General features: G+C 42.4%; 1 protein-coding gene across 5 annotated transcripts in view; it reads right to left on the bottom strand.

The window, feature by feature from the left end:
• FARP2 (FERM, ARH/RhoGEF and pleckstrin domain protein 2) overlaps positions 1-17818 on the bottom strand; it is a 145224-nt gene that overhangs the window by 90045 nt on the left and 37361 nt on the right. For all 5 annotated transcript variants that reach the window (XM_010376991.2, XM_030915992.1, XM_030915993.1 and 2 more), the window contains exons 3-5: positions 5751-5855; positions 4800-4842; positions 2395-2473 (exon numbers count right to left, since the gene is read on the bottom strand). In XM_010376991.2, the coding sequence (XP_010375293.2) occupies positions 2395-2473; positions 4800-4842; positions 5751-5855 (227 nt within the window). The remainder of the gene's footprint in view (positions 1-2394; positions 2474-4799; positions 4843-5750; positions 5856-17818) is intronic.

The following is a 17818-nucleotide window of genomic DNA, read 5'->3' on the forward strand; positions in this document are numbered from 1 at the left end:
ATTAAATTATGTTACAGCCTAATTTAGTATATTTTTATATACAATATGGAAAAATGTCCACAGCATGCTTAATAAGTGGGGGGAAAAATCAACTTACTGTTCAATATGTATCATTTGATATTGTTTTATAACATGTATAATTTCTTTAAAGTTCTTACAGCTGTGTGTTTATTGTACATCTATGCTTTCATCTGAAAGATACGTACTTACGTGGAGAATAAGGTGCTGGGTAAGCGGAGAACTTCTACTTTTTACTTATCTTTGTTTACTTATTTTTTTTGAGACAGGCTCTCACTCTATTGCCTAGGCTGGAGTACAGTGGCACTACCACAGCTGACTGCAGCCTTGACCTCCTGGGCTCAAGTGTATCAGCCCAGTGCCTGGGCTCAAGTGCCTGAGCCTCCAGAGTAGCTGGCACCACAGGTGCACACCACCATGCCTGGCTTATTTTTTGATATTTTGTAGAGATGAGGTCTCCCCATGTTGCCTAGGCTGGTCTTGAACTCCTGAGCTCAATCAATCCTCCCACCTTGGCCGCCTGAAGTGCTGGGATTACAGGTGTAAGCCATTGCACCTGGCCCTTAGCTTTATTTGGAAAAAAAATTCTTTTACCACAAACATGTATGTTTTTATAACAGAAAAAAGAATCCTCCACATAAATACGGGGGAGAAAGGAGTAACTATAACACTGAGTTACCAGCATGAGTCCCAGAACTTGAGACCTAGGATCCTGAATTAGGGGACACTTTGTTATCCATCATTTTCAGATATCTATCTATCTATCTATCTATCTATCTATCTATCTATCTATCTAGATCTATATATATATATATATATATATATATATATATATATTTAAAAGTGATTCCCTCAAGAGACTTTTTTGGGTAAATGCCAGGCATTTAATACACTATTAAGATCTATGGTCATGCATAAAAATACTTTTTGCCACCTTTGGAGTTTAGTTTCCTAAACCTTTAAAAATAAGAGGCTGAACTAATATGGTCTCTCCATTTCCTTGAAGTTGACATTCTATGATTTTGTGCTGTTAAAATGACATGCAGAAACCTTTAAAAGAGAGTTCACAAGACATCTGATTCATTTATGAGTACACTTTTAGCCAGAAGGCAAAAAAGTTATTGATACCACTACAACATCATAGTTCTTTTATATCTCACCTTGGGTTTTCAGTTGGTTTTTAGATTATTCCTCTATTCTTCATAATATAATTGATACGCAAACAAATACAAAAAAATACAAAGAAAAACCTTGCATTACCTTACTGTCCAGATGAAACAACTGTTAACATTTTCTTTTTTTTTGAGACAGAGTTTCACTCTTGTTGCCCACGCTGGAGTGCAATGCGCAACCTCAGCTCACTGCAACCCTGCAACCTCTGCCTCCTGGGTTCAACAGATTCTCCTGCCTCGGCCTCCCAATTAGCTGGGATTAAAGGTGCCTGCCACCATGTCTGGATAATTTTTTTTTTTTTTTGGAGACAGAGTCTCGCTCTGCCGCCCAGGCTACAGTGCAGTGGTGTGATCTTGGCTCACTGCAAACTCCGCCTCGCGGGTTCACGCCATTCTCCTGCCTTAGTCTCCTGAGTAGCTGGGACTACAGGGGCCCGCCACCACGCTTGGCTAATTTTTTGTATTTTCACTAGAGACGGCGTTTCAAAACCGTGTTAGCCAGGATGATCTCAATCTCCTGACCGCGTGATCCGCCTGCCTTGGCCTCCCAAAGTGCTAGGATTACAGGCATAAGCCACCGTGCCCAGCCAATTTTCTTTGCATTTTTAGTAGAGACGGGGTTTTGCCACGTTGGCCAGGCTGGTATTGAACTCCTGACCTCAGGTAATCTGCCTGCCTTGGTCTCCCAAAGTGCTGGGATTACAGGTGTGAGCCATCACACCCTGCCATCTTTAGATCGTTCCTATAAAGAATCGATCTTTAATTCAAAATAGTAGCACAAAAGAAGTGACCCAAAATATTTCTGCTCCATAAATTCCTAAGGACTAACACACTGGGTACTTCTACCCATTAAGTATATTTTGTGATAAAGAAGAGTACATATGAGTAAAATCCATCCCTGAGAACCTTCTGAACATGCATAAGTCTATGTTTATTTGGAAAATGTAAGTTCAACATGACCCTGACATCTCATTCCATTTGTCATTTTCAGATTTGTACTGTAAACCTTACATTGAACTCTTATTCACATGTGTCTGTGCACGGGTCAATTGCTAACATGCTTCCTTTAACCACTCTACATTCATGACCACTTTTCTGTGTATATTAGGCTCACTCATTCTTTCAATGAGCCAGGTGCTGTGGGAGATAACAGGTGAATACAAGATTCCTGCTGACAACAGCTTCAGCTCTGCGAGCTCTTTACCGTGTATATTCTTCTTGTAGCTGACCAGGATCAGGTGGAAAAAATTTCACAGCTAGGCGAAGCACCACATTCTTTGGCCCTATAACAAAAAAATTTAAACTTCACAAATAAATAAGGTCAATCTTTCCATTTATTCTCTTTTCATATATTACTGCATAACTGAGGTCATGCTTCCAAGTGGACTGTTACAGCAAATCTTTTCAAATAATATGATATTAAGAAATTTCTGCCCAGGTGTGGTGGTGTGCACCTGTAATCCCAGCCCTTTGGGAGGCTGAGGTGAAAAGAAGGCTTGAGGCCAGCAGTCTGAGGCTGCAGTGTGCTACCACTGCACCACTGCACTCCAGCCTGGGCAGGAGGTGAGACCCTGTCTCCGAACGAAAGACAAAAGAAAAAACAAAGAAGCATTTCCTGTATATGAATTTGAGTCCCAAGTACCAATCACATACGTATAGAATTTTTACATCTTCTGCATTAAGCAGGGATTACTCAAGGAAGCCTTAAAAACAAGCAGGAAATTGCACATTAAAAGATTTAAATAGGCCGGGTGCAGTGGTTCACATCTGTAATCCCAGCACTTTGGGAGGCTGAGGCTGGCGGATCACTTGAGCCCAGGAGTCTCAGACCAGCCTAGGCAACATGGTGAAATCCCATTTCTACCTGCCCCCCTCTCCCCACCAAAAAAACCCCAAATTAGCCAGATGTGGTGGTGCATGCCTGAAGTCCCAGCTACTTGGGAGGCCAAGGTGGGAGGACTGCTTGAGCTCAGAAGGCAGAGGCCGCAGTGAGCTGAGATCGCATCACTGCACTCCAGGCTGGGTGACAGAATGAGACTCTGCCCAACCCTCCACACACAAACATGCTTGCACGCTCTCTCTCTCTTTCTATATATATATATATATATATATACACACACACATACATATATATAGAGACAGAGATACATTTTTTTCCCTAGTTTGTTTATTTATTTATTTATTTATTTGAGACAGAGTCTTGCTCTGTCACCCAGGCTGGAGTGTAGGGGGGCGATCTTGGCTCACTGCAAGCTCTGCCTCAGGCTCCCGAGTAGCTGGGACTACAAGTGCCTGCCACCACGCCTGGCTAATTTATATTTTTAGTAGAGGCGGAGTTTCACCCTGTTAGCCAGGATGGTCTTGATCTCCTGATCTCGTGATCTGCCCGCCTCGGCCTCCCAAAGTGCTGGGATTACAGGTGTGAGCCACCGCGTCCGGCCCCCAGTTTATGTTTTAGGGAAAAAAGTGATAAATGAAAAAGTTTTTAAAAAAAAGTTTATGTGTTTACACTTTTTTTTTTTTTTTTTTTTGAGATGCAGTCTCACTCTGTTGCCTAGGCTGGAGTGCAGTGGCACGATCTCGGCTCACTGCAACCTTCCAGGCTCAAGCGATTCTCCTGCCTCAGCCTCCTGAATAGCTGAGATTATAGGCATGTGCCATCACGTCCAGCTAACTTTTGTATTTTTAGTAGAGACAGGGTTTCGCCATGTTGGTCAGGCTGGTCTCGAACCCCTGACCTCTGGTGATCTGCCCGCTTGGGCCTCCCAAATTGCTACAATTACAGGCATTAGCCACCACAACGGGCCAGTATAAGTAGTAGTAATAAAAAAAAATTATTTTTGAAATCGGATTATTGTAAAGGTACATTATCTTAGTTTATCAGTATAAAACAATTCATTTTGTTTTCTTTCCTCAGAGATCCTTGTTCTGATATAACAAAGTTATTTCTACACCTTTTTCTTCAATTTATAATAGTAATACAAAAAATTATGGGTGACTCAACTATAGACTTCATCGACACAATTATAGAAGAACTGAGAAGTGCTATTATTTGTCTTAATTTTAAAAATTTAATAAGTAGACAAATGAAAATAATTATCTTGAGACTGAGGTGGGAAGACAGCTTGAACCCAGGAGGTTGAGGCTACAGAGAACTCTGTCGGCACCACTATACTCCAGCCTGGGCAACAAATAGCGAGACCCTGTCTCAGAAATAATAATTATTATTATATTCACAGTTACGATTATGTTTATAACTGTAAAACAGTATCAACTATTTTATTAAAAGCTATTTAAAAGGAGAATCTCAATGTCTTTTCACAATCAAGGGAGAAACTGCAGTTATTTTTGCATATTGGCCAAAAATTAAGATGGTATCAAACAGCATATGCTCTTATATCCAAATGTGAAGCAAGTCGCCTAGAATCTTCTGAGTTAAATTTACTAAAACTAAACAGCAAAATGACTTCCAAGTTTATCTGCTGTTGGTGATCACTTCCTGCTAACCATACATGGTAGTGACAATGAACATTTGAACATGTCTTTTAAACATTCCAGGACAAAGCATCTTAAACAAACAGATTTTAAAGAGTTAAACCAAGGACTTACTTCGTATTTGCCTAATGATGGGTTTCATAGGTTCAAGCCAAATCTAAAGAAGGGTTAACAGAAGAAATCCAATCTATTAAATAATGTCTCTATTTAACAAATATGCCATAAAAACAAAAATGGTTATAATTAGATAAATTTTTATGTCAGGAAAATTCTGACTCTACCCCCCTCTTAAAAGTTGAATCCTGATAAAACAAACTGTACAAGAAGCACAGCAATGCCTGCTTTGGGAAACCTGGGAAGACATTAAAATTGCTGTATTATACTGGATACCTCCATTCAGTTGCTGCCATGCACAGAATGGGTCCCAATAATTATTTGTGGGAATTTGTTAACACCAAACAAATATTTGGTACTACTGCATTTGTGAACAAACTGATGAGAGCGCTTCTGTAAAAAAGAGGTACGTCATGTCACCAGAACAGGAAACTTGGATAAATCCGGTTGCACTGCCAAGGGTATCTGAAAGGCTGGACAGAACTTAATAACGCTGACATGCTTTTTGAACTAAAGGGTTGATGTATGGTTCTTTAAAACAGTTCTATCTATAAATATTAAAACTCCACACTTTTTAAGGTTGCATCTATTAAGTAAAATGAGGCATAACTGGTTAAGTTTGCTACAAATCCATTTTCAAAATGATTTTCATACAGGATGTATTAGAAGTTGCTTTTATCACTTTTAAGAGAGTTTCCTTGGCACATATGCTAACGACAGAATAAATTTAGGGAGGGTGTGAATTCAGGCTTGGATTAAAGGCAAATATATTATCTACAGCTAACAATAATATATTTTAATAGCAAAAAATATTTGATACTGATGATGTGACAATTATAAAAGATCTTGCGGGTATCATCACAGCAGGCCCGAAGGCTCCATGCCTGGGCACATCATAAGCATCCTACTACATGCCTAGGGCCTGTTTCCCTAACAAATCAAAGCACTTACCCAGTAGGACTGAGTATTTTGAAACTCCAACCCGAAGTAGTCACATTCTACCAGATTCAAACGCTTCCACAGTTGTGTCAGTAATATCTGGCCATCGCATTTAGGCTGTGCAGAGAGAAGTGGGAAAAATAACAAGGACTGAATGACTAAACAGCAAGGGTTTATGAAAACTGTGCATAAAACTACTTTCCCACACACAAAACTTTATTTGTTGCTTCACTTTGTCTTCCAGTGTATAACGAAGATTTATAAGCTATACAAAAAAAAAAGAGTGTGAAGCATTTGTGCTCAGAAACTGGCAACAAAATAAAGCTAAAAAATTCCTTCCATTTTACATTTAGTGTGTTTTCAGTCCTATTTCTTTGTAACTTTAGGCTATAGAAACCATTTCTAGTTTTAGTAAATATTTTATCAAATAATTTTGATATTTACACCAGGTGTGGTGGCTCATACCTATAATCCCACTCATTTGAGGCTGAGGTGGGTGGACTGCTTCAGCCCAGGAGTTTGAGACCAACATGGGCAATACAGTGACACCTCGCCTTTACCCAATATAAAAAATTAGCCGAGCACAGCGGCGCCAACCTGTATTCCCAGCTACTCAGGTGGCTGAGGTGTGAGGACTGCTTGAACCTGGGAGAAGGAGGCTGCGGTGAGCCATGATCATGCCACTGTACTTCAGCCTGGGTGACAGAGTGAGACCTTTTCAAAAAAACATAATTTTAATATTTACTAACAAGCTAAAGTCTTAGAGTCTTCGTTTATATAAGATCCCAGTAAATAATTATTTGATCAATCGGAAATTACAAAGAGTAAAAAAAAACATATTATTTGGTAGTATTTCACATCAATGAGAAGAACTGTTCATAAAGGAGGTGGGACAACTGACTTTCCCAGTAAGGAAAAGAATGGGCTGAGCGCAGTGGCTCACGCCTGTAATCCCAGCACTTTGCGAGGCTGAGACGGGAGAATTTCTTGAGTACAGGAGTTCAGGATAAGCCTGGGCAATATGGCAAAACACTGTCTCCACCAAAAAAATAAAAAAAAAAAGCTGGGTGTAGTGGCGTGCACCTGTAGTCCCAGCTACTCAGGAGGCTGAGGTGGGAGGATCACCTGAGTCCAGGAGGCAGAGGTTGCAGTGAGCTGAGATTGTGCCACTGCATTCCAGCTTGGGTGACAGAGTAAAACTCTGTTTCAAAAAAAACAGAAGAAGAAAAATGGAAATAGAATTTTACTGTACATCACTCACAAAAATAAATTCCAGTGGACCTCAAGACCAGAATTAAACAAGAGAACAATCTCTATAATCTTGGGAAAGGTAAAGTCTTCCTAAGCATAGCAAAAAGGAAAGATGGACAGACTTGACTCAAATAAAAGTGAAAAACATCTGAACAGAAACACATTTAACAAAGTTATCTAGAATCACACTGGAAAAAGTTACAATGTTTTATTTTGCTCTTATTAGATGAAGATGTACAAATGGCTATTATGCATTTAAAAAGATACTAAATTTCTCTAATAATAAAACAGTAAGACATTTTTCACCCATCGGTTAGAATGATGATGTCAATACTGGAGTGTCTGTGAGAAACAGCCACTTTCACAGAGTACCGGAAAGAATGTAAGTTCATGTGACCTGTGGGGGGATCATGTGAAAATACCTTTCAAAATGTAAAGTGTGTGTTTACCTTTGCCCCAGCAATTCTACTTCTACAACTTTTTCCTACAGACATTTTCATACAACTGTACAGACCTAAACATGTTAAGGGCAAATTCAGTAAAGAATTGGTAAAATAGGCCGGGCGCAGTGGCTCATGCCTGTAATCCCAGCACTTTGGGAGGCTGAGGTGGGTGGATCACCTGAGGTCAGGAGGTCGAGACCAGCCTGGCCAACATGGCAAAACCTTGTCTCTACTAAAAATAGAAAAATTAGCCGGGTGTGGTGGCACACGCCTATAATCCCAGCTACTCAGGAGGCTAAGGCAGGTGAATAGCTTGGGAGGCGGAGGTTGCAGTGAGCCGTAAGCCAAGATTGCGCCATTGCACTCCAGCCTGTGCGACAAGAGTGAAACTCCGTCTCAAAAAAAAAAAAAAAGAATTGGTAAAATAAATAATGACATATCCATAATGGGCAACTATGCAACCCTTAAAAAGAACACAGAACTCTCTATGTCTTATCATTGAAAAAAGTCTACAACACACAGTTTAATTAAGGAAAAAAAAAAAAGGGGGGGCCGGGCATGGTGGCTCACTCCTGTGAACTCGCAAGCTGAGGGAGGAGGATTGCTTGAGGCCTGGAGTTCAAGATCAGACTGCACGACAAAGAAAGACCTTGTCTCTACAAAAAAATAAAAATTAAAAGGAAAAAGAAAAAAAGGACTCCATTTCTATACAGTGTATATAACGATTCCATTTTATGAAAAACACACATGCCCCATGGATACATTTATATGTAATAAAAATAAGTTTGGAAGGCTGTTGACTAAATCTTTAAAAGTAACCATCATTAAAGAACTGAGCAGAGGTGGAGGGCATTCTTACTTCTTCACTTCTATAACGCCTCAATTTTTAACCAATAGGCATATATCATCTTCGCAATTAACAAACAATATGTGCAAACTGGGGGAGGCAAATCTCAATGTGCCAAAGGACATTATGGCCCTTGAGGTTTAGTCACCAGATTCTCACTGTGTAAGAAATAAAACCTTGGCCGGGCGCGGTGGCTCAAGCCTGTAATCCCAGCACTTTGGGAGGCCGAGACGGGCGGATCACGAGGTCAGGAGATCGAGACCATCCTGGCTAACATGGTGAAACCCCGTCTCTACTAAAAACTACAAAAAACTAGCCGGGCGACGTGGCGGCGCCTGTAGTCCCAGCTACTCGGGAAGGCGGAGACAGGAGAATGGCGTGAACCCGGGAGGCGGAGCTTGCAGTGAGCTGAGATCCGGCCACAGCACTCCAGCCTGGGTGACAGAGCGAGACTCCGTCTCAAAAAAAAGAAATAAAACCTTGCAAATCCATTGTAACAAAGCAGCATGCAGAATAAAAGCACAACGAACATCTCTTTAAAACGGAAAGGTGAGCTACAAAGTGACCTGACATTGTAAATACAATTTCTAAATAACAAAAGGGCAAATCTGTGTTGAACTTGCTCTGACATAATCTTTTAGGGCCTTCTCCAGTAAGAACTTACTCTGATGCCTGTGGGCATCTAGGAGCAGGCCAGTGCTCCACATGTGGTCCATCAAGACAGAGAGAATGCAGCTAGACCAGGGCTTCTGAGACTGTTAACCAGTCAGAAATCAGGAGCTGTGGAGTATGCTGCGCTAATTCACTGTTGGCCGAAACAACTCTATGCAGTTCTCTCAAAGCCATACTGTCTGTCCATACCTCCATCCCCTCTCACCAGGATCACCAGGGCAGTCCTCCTCATGGCTCTTCCTGAGTCAGGACTTGGGGTGGGGAGGCTACATACACCCAAGTCCCTCACCCTGATACAGCCTCACACTACCTGGCTTCACCTGAGGGCAGGGGTAATGATATGCTCAGGCTATTCCCTTAGAGAATAATTCCCTCTCACTTCCCTTCTATCAGTCTCCAGTGAATGCTTTGAGAATCTGATAAAAAGTCAGCTCATTTGTGGTCTCTCTAAATTCAGTAAATTCTATCTAATTACCACACCAGCTGGTACTCAACTCTAGAATTGCCCTTTGGCATTGCTGCTGACTGTGACCCGTTTATTTGTTTAGGTGTGTTCCTCCTACCAGTGGCAAGTTTAAAGGGCAGGGACTGCCTCTTCTCCATCCTAGTAGCTCCAGCTCTGGCTCACAGGAGAGGCACCACACATGTCCAGTTTCCTGGACTGTCCACCACTGCTCCTGATTCTGATGGCTCTTGTGGGAGGTTGAGTGTGCATGTCAGGTGGCACAGAGAATATGAAATTCTCTTAGCTCTCCCCTCTTCTTCAACTACCTGGCTGCCCCCTGTGAGTCACTGGGAAGGTCAGGGTTCACAGTCTTACCTGAGCCCCTCCACTTCCTAGGGTAGTGCAGCCAGGGTTTGCTCCAGGAGTCCTGCCCCACCACACCGATGAAGGCAACATACACTAACCATGCAGGTGCAAGCACATTCACAAGGCACCTGTTAACCAGCAATGTCCAACCCTCAGGACAGGGTTTGTAAATACGGGCACAAAAATTCACAGTTATATGTGTATTTGTATATACACACACAAACATATGTACGTGTGTTTAACCTTCAGTGCAGGGACAACGATCTTTTCATGAATGGTGCCAGGGGAACGGCATATCCATACAGGTGAAAATAAGCACTGACTCCAACCTCACACCATGTACAAAATTAATTCAATATGAATCACGGAAAGGCACAACAATAAAGCTTGGGGTAGGCAAATATTTCTCAAACAGGACACAAATAGCACTAGCTTCCCCACCACCAAAAGATTGACATTGACTAGCTGAGTATTACAACCTTCTGTACATCAAAAGACACTGTTAAGATAGGAAAAAGGCAAGCCACAAAATAGAAGATAGTTGCAATACAAAAACCCAACAAAGGGGCTGGGCGTGGTGGCTCACACCTGTAATCCCAGCACTTTGGGAGGCCGAGGCAGACGGATCATGTGAGGTCAGGACTTTGAGACCAGCTTGATTAAAAATACAAAACTTTCACTACTCTCTACTAAAAATACAAAAATTAGCTGGGTGTGGCAGCGTGTGCCTGTAGTTCCAGCTACTTGGGAGGCTGAGACAGGAGAACTTGCTTGAACATGGGAGGCGGAGGTTGCAGTGAGCTGGGATTGTGCCACTGCATTCCAGTCTGCACGACAGAGTGAGACTTCGTCTCAAAAAAACAAAAAACAAACCCAATAAAGGTCTTGTAGCCAACATATACAAAGATCTACAAATCATAAGGAAAACCAGACAACCCAATTAATGACAAATAGGCCGAAAGACTTAAATAGGCACTTCACAAAAGAGGATCTTCAAATGGCCAATGAATAATGAGAAAAGTTGGACAATATTACATCAAGGAAACGCACACTAAAACCACAATAAGATACCACTAGACCCTCACTAGAATAGCTGAGAATATAAAAATGGATAATCCTAATGTTGGCAAGAAAGTGGAACATCTGGAGTCTCAAACACTGTAAATTTGTATGGTCTCTTTGAAACACTGACAGTATCCACTAAAGGTATACGGAAGTACACCCTATAACCTAGCAAGTCCAGTCCTGGGTATAAACCCAACAGAAATACCAGTTTACAGAGACCTAAAGACAAATTCAAGAATGTATGGCTGGGTGCAGTGGTTCATGCCTATAATCCCAGCACTTTGGGAAGCTGAGGCGGGCAGATCACCTGAGGTCAGGAGTTCAAGACCAGCCTGGTCAACATAGTGAAACCCCATCTCTATTAAAACTACAAAAATTGGCCGGGCGCGGTGGCTCAAGCCTATAATCCCAGCATTTTGGGAGGCCGAGATGGGCGGATCGCGAGGTCAGGAGATCGAGACCATCCTGGCTAACATGGTGAAACCCCGTCTCTACTAAAAAATACAAAAAACTAGCCGGGCGAGGTGGTGGGCGCCTGTAGTCCCAGCTACCCGGGAGGCTGAGGCAGGAGAACGGCGTGAACCCGGGAGGCGGAGCTTGCAGTGAGCTGAGATCCGGCCACTGCACTCCAGCCCGGGCGACAGAGCGAGACTCCGTCTCAAAAACAAAAACAAAAACAAAAACAAAAACAAAAAAAACTACAAAAATTAGCTGGGCACGGTGGCACATGCCTGTAATCCAAGCTACTTGTGAGGCTGAGGCAAGAGAATTGGCTGAACCTGGGAGGTGAAGGTTGCAGTGAGCCAAGATTGCGCCACTGCACTCCAGCCTGGGAGACAAAGCAAGACTGTCTCAAAAAAAAAAAAAGAAAGAAAGAAAGAAAAAAAGGAATGTTCACAGAAGCTTTATTCATAGGACCTCAAAACTGGAAACTACCAAAAATGTCAATTAAACAGCAGAATGGATACACAGTGATTTGTTTGTACAACGGAATACTACCCAGCAATGAACAAACAAGCAAACCATAGCTATACCAACAACACTGATAATTTCCACATAGTACATATCCTATTCATGCACATGATAAATACATACATACTTATATGAAATTCAAGATCTGGCAAAACTAATTTATAATGCTAAAGATCAAAACAGTGGCTACTTTTGGGGGTCATAATTGAGACAGACACAGGGAGCCTGTTCTACTCCATTCTCTGGGTGGGGATACATAAGTGTATACATATTAAAAATTATCAAGCTGCACACATAAGATACATGCACTTTCTTACGTAAGTTATATCTCAATAAGAACGTAATTAAAACGAAAAAAGGGCCAGCTGCGGTGGCTCACGCCTGTAATCCCAGCACTCCGGGAGGCCAAGGCGGGCAGATCACGAGGTCAGATCGAGACCATCCTGGCTAACACAGTGAAACCCCGTCTCTACTAAAAACACAAAAAATTAGCCAGGTGCGGTGGCAGGCGCTTGTAGTCCCAGGTACTCAGGAGGCTGAGGCAGGAGAATGGCTTGAACCCAGGAGGCGGAGCTTGCAGTGAGCCGAGATCGCTCCACTGCACTCTAGCCTGGGCCACAGAGTGTGACTCTGTCTCCAAAAAAAATGTAATTAAAAGGAAAAACCCTTGGAGTTCATGAAAATCGATCTTTTACATTTTATAATAATCCTTTCTACAAAAGTCTCTGAACTGTAAACTTCGCCTCTGCTTGATACACCAAGAACTCACAACTCAATGAAGCAGCTGATTCTACCGTTGGACAGTACTGCTTGAAAACAATTCCTAGCCTTTTCGTCTAAATGCCTCTCCAATCTCTATCTCCCTAAATCCTCACCTAATCAATCTTTTCTGGACACAGTTCAGCTTACCAAGGTCCCTTTGAAAATGGTCCCAGAACAGAACACATATCACAGAAATCACCCACAGAACAGAACACACATCACAGAAATCGCCCACAGAACAGAACACCCATCACAGAAATCGCCCACAGAACAGAACACGCATCACAGAAATCGCCCACAGAACAGAACACGCATCACAGAAATCGCCCACAGAACAGAACACGCATCACAGAAATCGCCCACAGAACAGAACACGCATCACAGAAATCGCCCACAGAACAGAACGCGCATCACAGAAATCGCCCACAGAACAGAACGCGCATCACAGAAATCACCCGAAACAAGACAAGCTTGGTGCACTATGAAGTCTGATCACTTCCCACAGATCACTGCGTGCAGATCAGTTATTCAGAGAACAAGACTGTACACTTCATGAGAACAAATTTTCTAAGGGGACTACACCAAAACATATATCAATCTAGTTTAATTTTTTAATATATCATTTTTAAAGTACTAAACATAAAAAGAGATAATTTTGTAGGCCATATGTTTCAGGAGGGAAGAAACCATATTATGAACTTTGTTCAATAATTAGATCACCACACTCTTAGAGACTTTCAACAGAAAGAATTATCCCTGAGGACAGAATCCCAGGTAGTTCCTGATACTTCAACTCAAAGTACTGGAAAACAAATAAACAAACAAACAAAAACCAACTGTCAGGAGAGCCCCTTTTTCCCCCCACATAGTAGGCTAGGCACTCAGATGTCTAATAATGAAAAAACAAATCCCTTAATAACTGGAAGAAACATTTGTTATGACCATAAATACTGAAGTCCAACCTGATATAAGCGATTAAAAGGTGGGCAATTCAACATGACCAGAAGTAGCAGGCAGTGTGTGAGGTGCAATGCAGGCCACAAAGAAAGGCTCTGTAAACCAGCCAGCTGATCATAGGGTTCCGAGCCATTCTTAAGCTGCCCTGCAATGGCATAAATGCATGGTTTTCAAGGATGTCAAGAAATTTGGGAAGACACTGACCTGTTATTTTTCAAACCTAAAGAAGACCAAAATAGAAGAAACAGGTTTAATTTGAACAGTTTAGACTTTACAGCTAAATGTAAGAATTGATGGTCAAGATGATAAACATAAAATAAGGTACAGAGATATATTTTCAGCTCTTGGAACTTTTTAGTGTATTGTATAATCATCTCTAAAACAGTACCAACAGCCATCTGAGCCAAGGGTCAGGAATCCTCTGCTCTAAGTAGGACAGGAGCAGGTATTCTCCAGGCCCTTTGTGGCTCCTGAGTTGATCAACAGGAACGGGTTTCCTCACACTGTCCTAAGGGCAGAGGCTTTGGAGTGGGAATCCTCGTTTGTACTTGGTGAGTATACTTAGCCTCGGCTTCCTCAGTTGAAGAACAAACACAACTCTTACCCTGAATGGGTTTTGTGGGAGTGTAATAAGGTAGCACAGGAAAGGTGCTCAGCACCATGCCTGGCACACGATGTCTCCAAGTCCAATACTGCTGCTCGCTGTCTGCCCACACAGAACAGAGTGAGCATCACCAGAAAACATCACACACAGCGAGGGCTCATGTCCCTCCAGAGTAGGGAGTAGGGTTCCTTCAGGACAGGTCCTCAAGTGTGCAAAGCAGCTTCTAAATAAGGTCTACAAAAGTAAGACCTCAGATGAGAGGAAGAGCCCTTTGATTCCATGATGGGTGCATGTTACTCAACACAGCATCCAATAATTTTTTTCCTGCCAATATGTAAAACATATTTTAAAAATCACAGTATTTTCCATAATGTACTTTAAAGAAACCAAACTTTCAGAATATTTTTCAAGAATTCTTATGAAAGTAATTTTCCACAGAGTCACTCTCCATAATTTGTATAGATGCCTCATGACCTGGACAGTAGCTCATAAAGTGTCACAATCAGTTCTATTTTCAGTGTCATCTGTATCAGTCATATGTCTTTTTTTTGAGACAGAGTCTCGCTCTGTCACCCAGGCTGGAGTGCAGTGGCGCGATCTCGGCTCACTGCAAGCTCTGCCTCCCGGATTCATGCCATTCTCCTGCCTCAGCCTCACAAGTAGCTGGGACTACAGGTGCCCGACACCACGCCCGGCTAATTTTTTGTATTTTTAGTACAGATTGGGTTTCACCGTGTTAGCCAGGATGGTCTCAATCTCCTGACCTTGTGATCTGCCCGCCTCGGCCTCCCAAAGTGCTGGGATTACAGGCGTGAGCCAACGCGCCAAGCCCACATGTCCATTTTTATCCTTTCAAATCTTCTCAACTTAAAACATACCTTCTGGTCCTAAAAATACAGAAATTCACGATCAGGTGGACTACAATAATCACCGCATGTTCCCAAAGTACCAAGTGATCAGATGAAACAAGACTCTCCCTGCACTAGGGTGGAAGGGCCTCACAGACACTTAAAGCACTGGCATCATCCAGATGCTCAAAATGGAAGAAAATCCCACCATCGCCATCACATCGTGTTTCCTGCTGAACTCAACAGTGACTCAAATCAGAACTGTGTTTCCAACACTAGGCTGGAGGAGAAACAGTATTAAGAACACAGTATAAAAAATACAAGTTAAAAAGCAAAACTTTTTGTTCAGTGTTTCCAGTTTTCTAGTTGGTCACGGTGTTAAAGTCCTTTTCCAGGCTTAGGTATAAAGAATATTGTTAAAAATTTACATTTACAAAACTATTAAAGATTTTGTCTAGATGAAAATGGGTGACAAAGGCCTGGCTAACAAAGTACTTCTTTATTCTTTGTCTTAAGCTCTGTGGGAAAATTCTTCTTGAAACAGCTTGATTTTGTCCTTTAACTTGTTTCAAATACTCATTTACAGTTCATTTGCCAAATTGTAACTCCTCTATCTATCTAGATGGCCACTCCTGTTACATAATTCATATCTGTACTGGAAGTTTCATTACTTAAGATTTTTATTGTCTAATAATTAGATCAATCCCAAATTTCCTTTTATAAATTATACTGAACAATGAAAATAATCTTGAGAGCTCCAAAGGAAACTGTAGCTACATTCTTTGAAAGGTCACCTACATTTCTGACAGGCATTTCGCTCTCATTTTGGCACATTTCCAAATCTTGGGTTCTCACATATTCCTAAAATATTGTACACCAAACTTGTACTCCAAACTGCACTAAGAACCATAAGAAGGCTGGGCGTGGTGGCTCACGTCTTTCATCCCAGCGCTTTGGGAGGCCGAGGCGGGTGGGTCACCTGAGGTCAGGAGTTTGAGACCAGCCTGACCAACAAGGTGAAACCCCATCTCTACTAAAAACACAAAAATCAGCCGGGTGTGGTGGCAGGTGCCTGTAGTCCCAGCTACGAACCATAAGGAGTCGTGCTAAATCTGACAGCATGAAGATGTTAACTGCTACTTCTGTTTCTTTTTTGAGATGGAGTCTCGCTCTATTGCCCAGTGCAGTGGTGCCATCTCAGCTCACTGCAACCTCTGCCTCCTGGGTTCAAGTGATTCTCCTGCCTCAGCTTCTTGAGTAGTTGGGATTACAGGCGTACCCCACCAGGCCCAGATTATAGTTTTTGGATTTTTAGTAGAGATAGGGCTTCACTGTGTTGGTTGGGCTGGCCTCGAACTCCTAACCTCAGGTAATCCATCCACCTCAGCCTCCCAAAGTGCTGCGATTACAAGTATGAGCCACCACGCCCAGACTACTTCTGTTTCTAAGGGAAGGGTTCTGTATCATAGAGGGACAAATGAATCCCCAGGCACTTCATCTTTCTAGACTAAAGAGACCAACTGGCAGATAAATCATCTCTACCATAAGATGTGGGCAAAAAATGAGTTTATTTATCACTGGGTTCACTCATACCCTAGCTCTTCTACAATCGCTTCTCTTAAACTACTCAAGGAAACAGTACAACATGAAATCCCCCAATTTGAACCTGTTAATACTGGTGACTCAGTTATTTATTGCCTTTCCATTCCAAACCCACCCTTCTTTACCCTGCTTTGTGACACTGGCGCGGGACCCTATAGACATTCCTTCTACACCATCTGGCTTTGACAGTAGAGGGCTCTGGGGAGATACGACAAGAAGAAAGGCCTTCTCTCCCCATTTCCGGGGCTTTTGCCTTTCTTGCTAGCTGTGTGCAGGACAGCCAGCGGCTCACACCATCCTGTGAGTTTCACTGGCACTCCAGTCCCACTGGTGGGCAGTGTCCTCCCTGCCAGCTGGTTCCTATGACACCTTAATGAACTTCACCATCCAATGGGTCTGCACTGAGGTGCAGCAGGAGAAGGCCTCTTTCAAGTTTGCTGCTTCTTTGGATATTCCTTCCCTCAGCCCTGGGGTGGCAGCTGCTCACCACATCTCCTGGTCCTATATTCTTTAGTATCTCCCTCCTGTCTTAGCAGTTAATCCTCTGTTGCTGGTTAATCATTATTTCTACTAAATTTCCCTGTTCAAATTACTGGTACAGTTTCTGTCTCCTGACTGGACCTTGAACGATTCAATGGTATTCTCTGGAAAATGACTATACAGCTTTAACATCCTGAGCTTGGGAAAAAGGGTTCTTCCCCAAGAGTGGGGAGGAAAAAAAGCCAAATCCACAGTGGTCCTCCTAACTGCTGCAGTGTAGTGGTAGCAGAAGCTCTGCACAACCAGATGAGGTTGGAAGCTGGAAGAATCATCATTAAATGGAAGTTCACTTGGCATCTATTCTGCTAGCTGCCTACCTGAATTCCTAAATTCATCAGGAGAAGAGAATTGTGCCTTCTAGCGCTCTCAGAAGTGGGGGAAGGTGGGCCCGAGAATACAGAATCTGCAGTGAGCTTCCTCACAGAGAAACCAGTGGAAATGTGGAGGGAATTGCCATCTGAGCACAAAAGGAGGTGATGTAGAACACTCGCCCATTAGTGTTTCATGTCTATTAAAGTCTTCCATGTGAGCAAGGGCACATCAAGAAGGACACACCCGAAGGTGAAGGAGACCCCATTTCACTACACAACCCCATTTTCCCAACACATTTGCAGACAGTGTACGCTGAACACCAGCAGCCAAAGAAGCAACCTGCTACTAACTGGCTTGTTTTAGGAGTTGGGCACACAACATATAATTATTTTCT

The sequence above is a fragment of the Rhinopithecus roxellana genome, chromosome 14 (assembly GCF_007565055.1).
Source record: "Rhinopithecus roxellana isolate Shanxi Qingling chromosome 14, ASM756505v1, whole genome shotgun sequence".
In the NCBI taxonomy this organism is placed as follows: Eukaryota; Metazoa; Chordata; class Mammalia; order Primates; family Cercopithecidae; genus Rhinopithecus; species Rhinopithecus roxellana.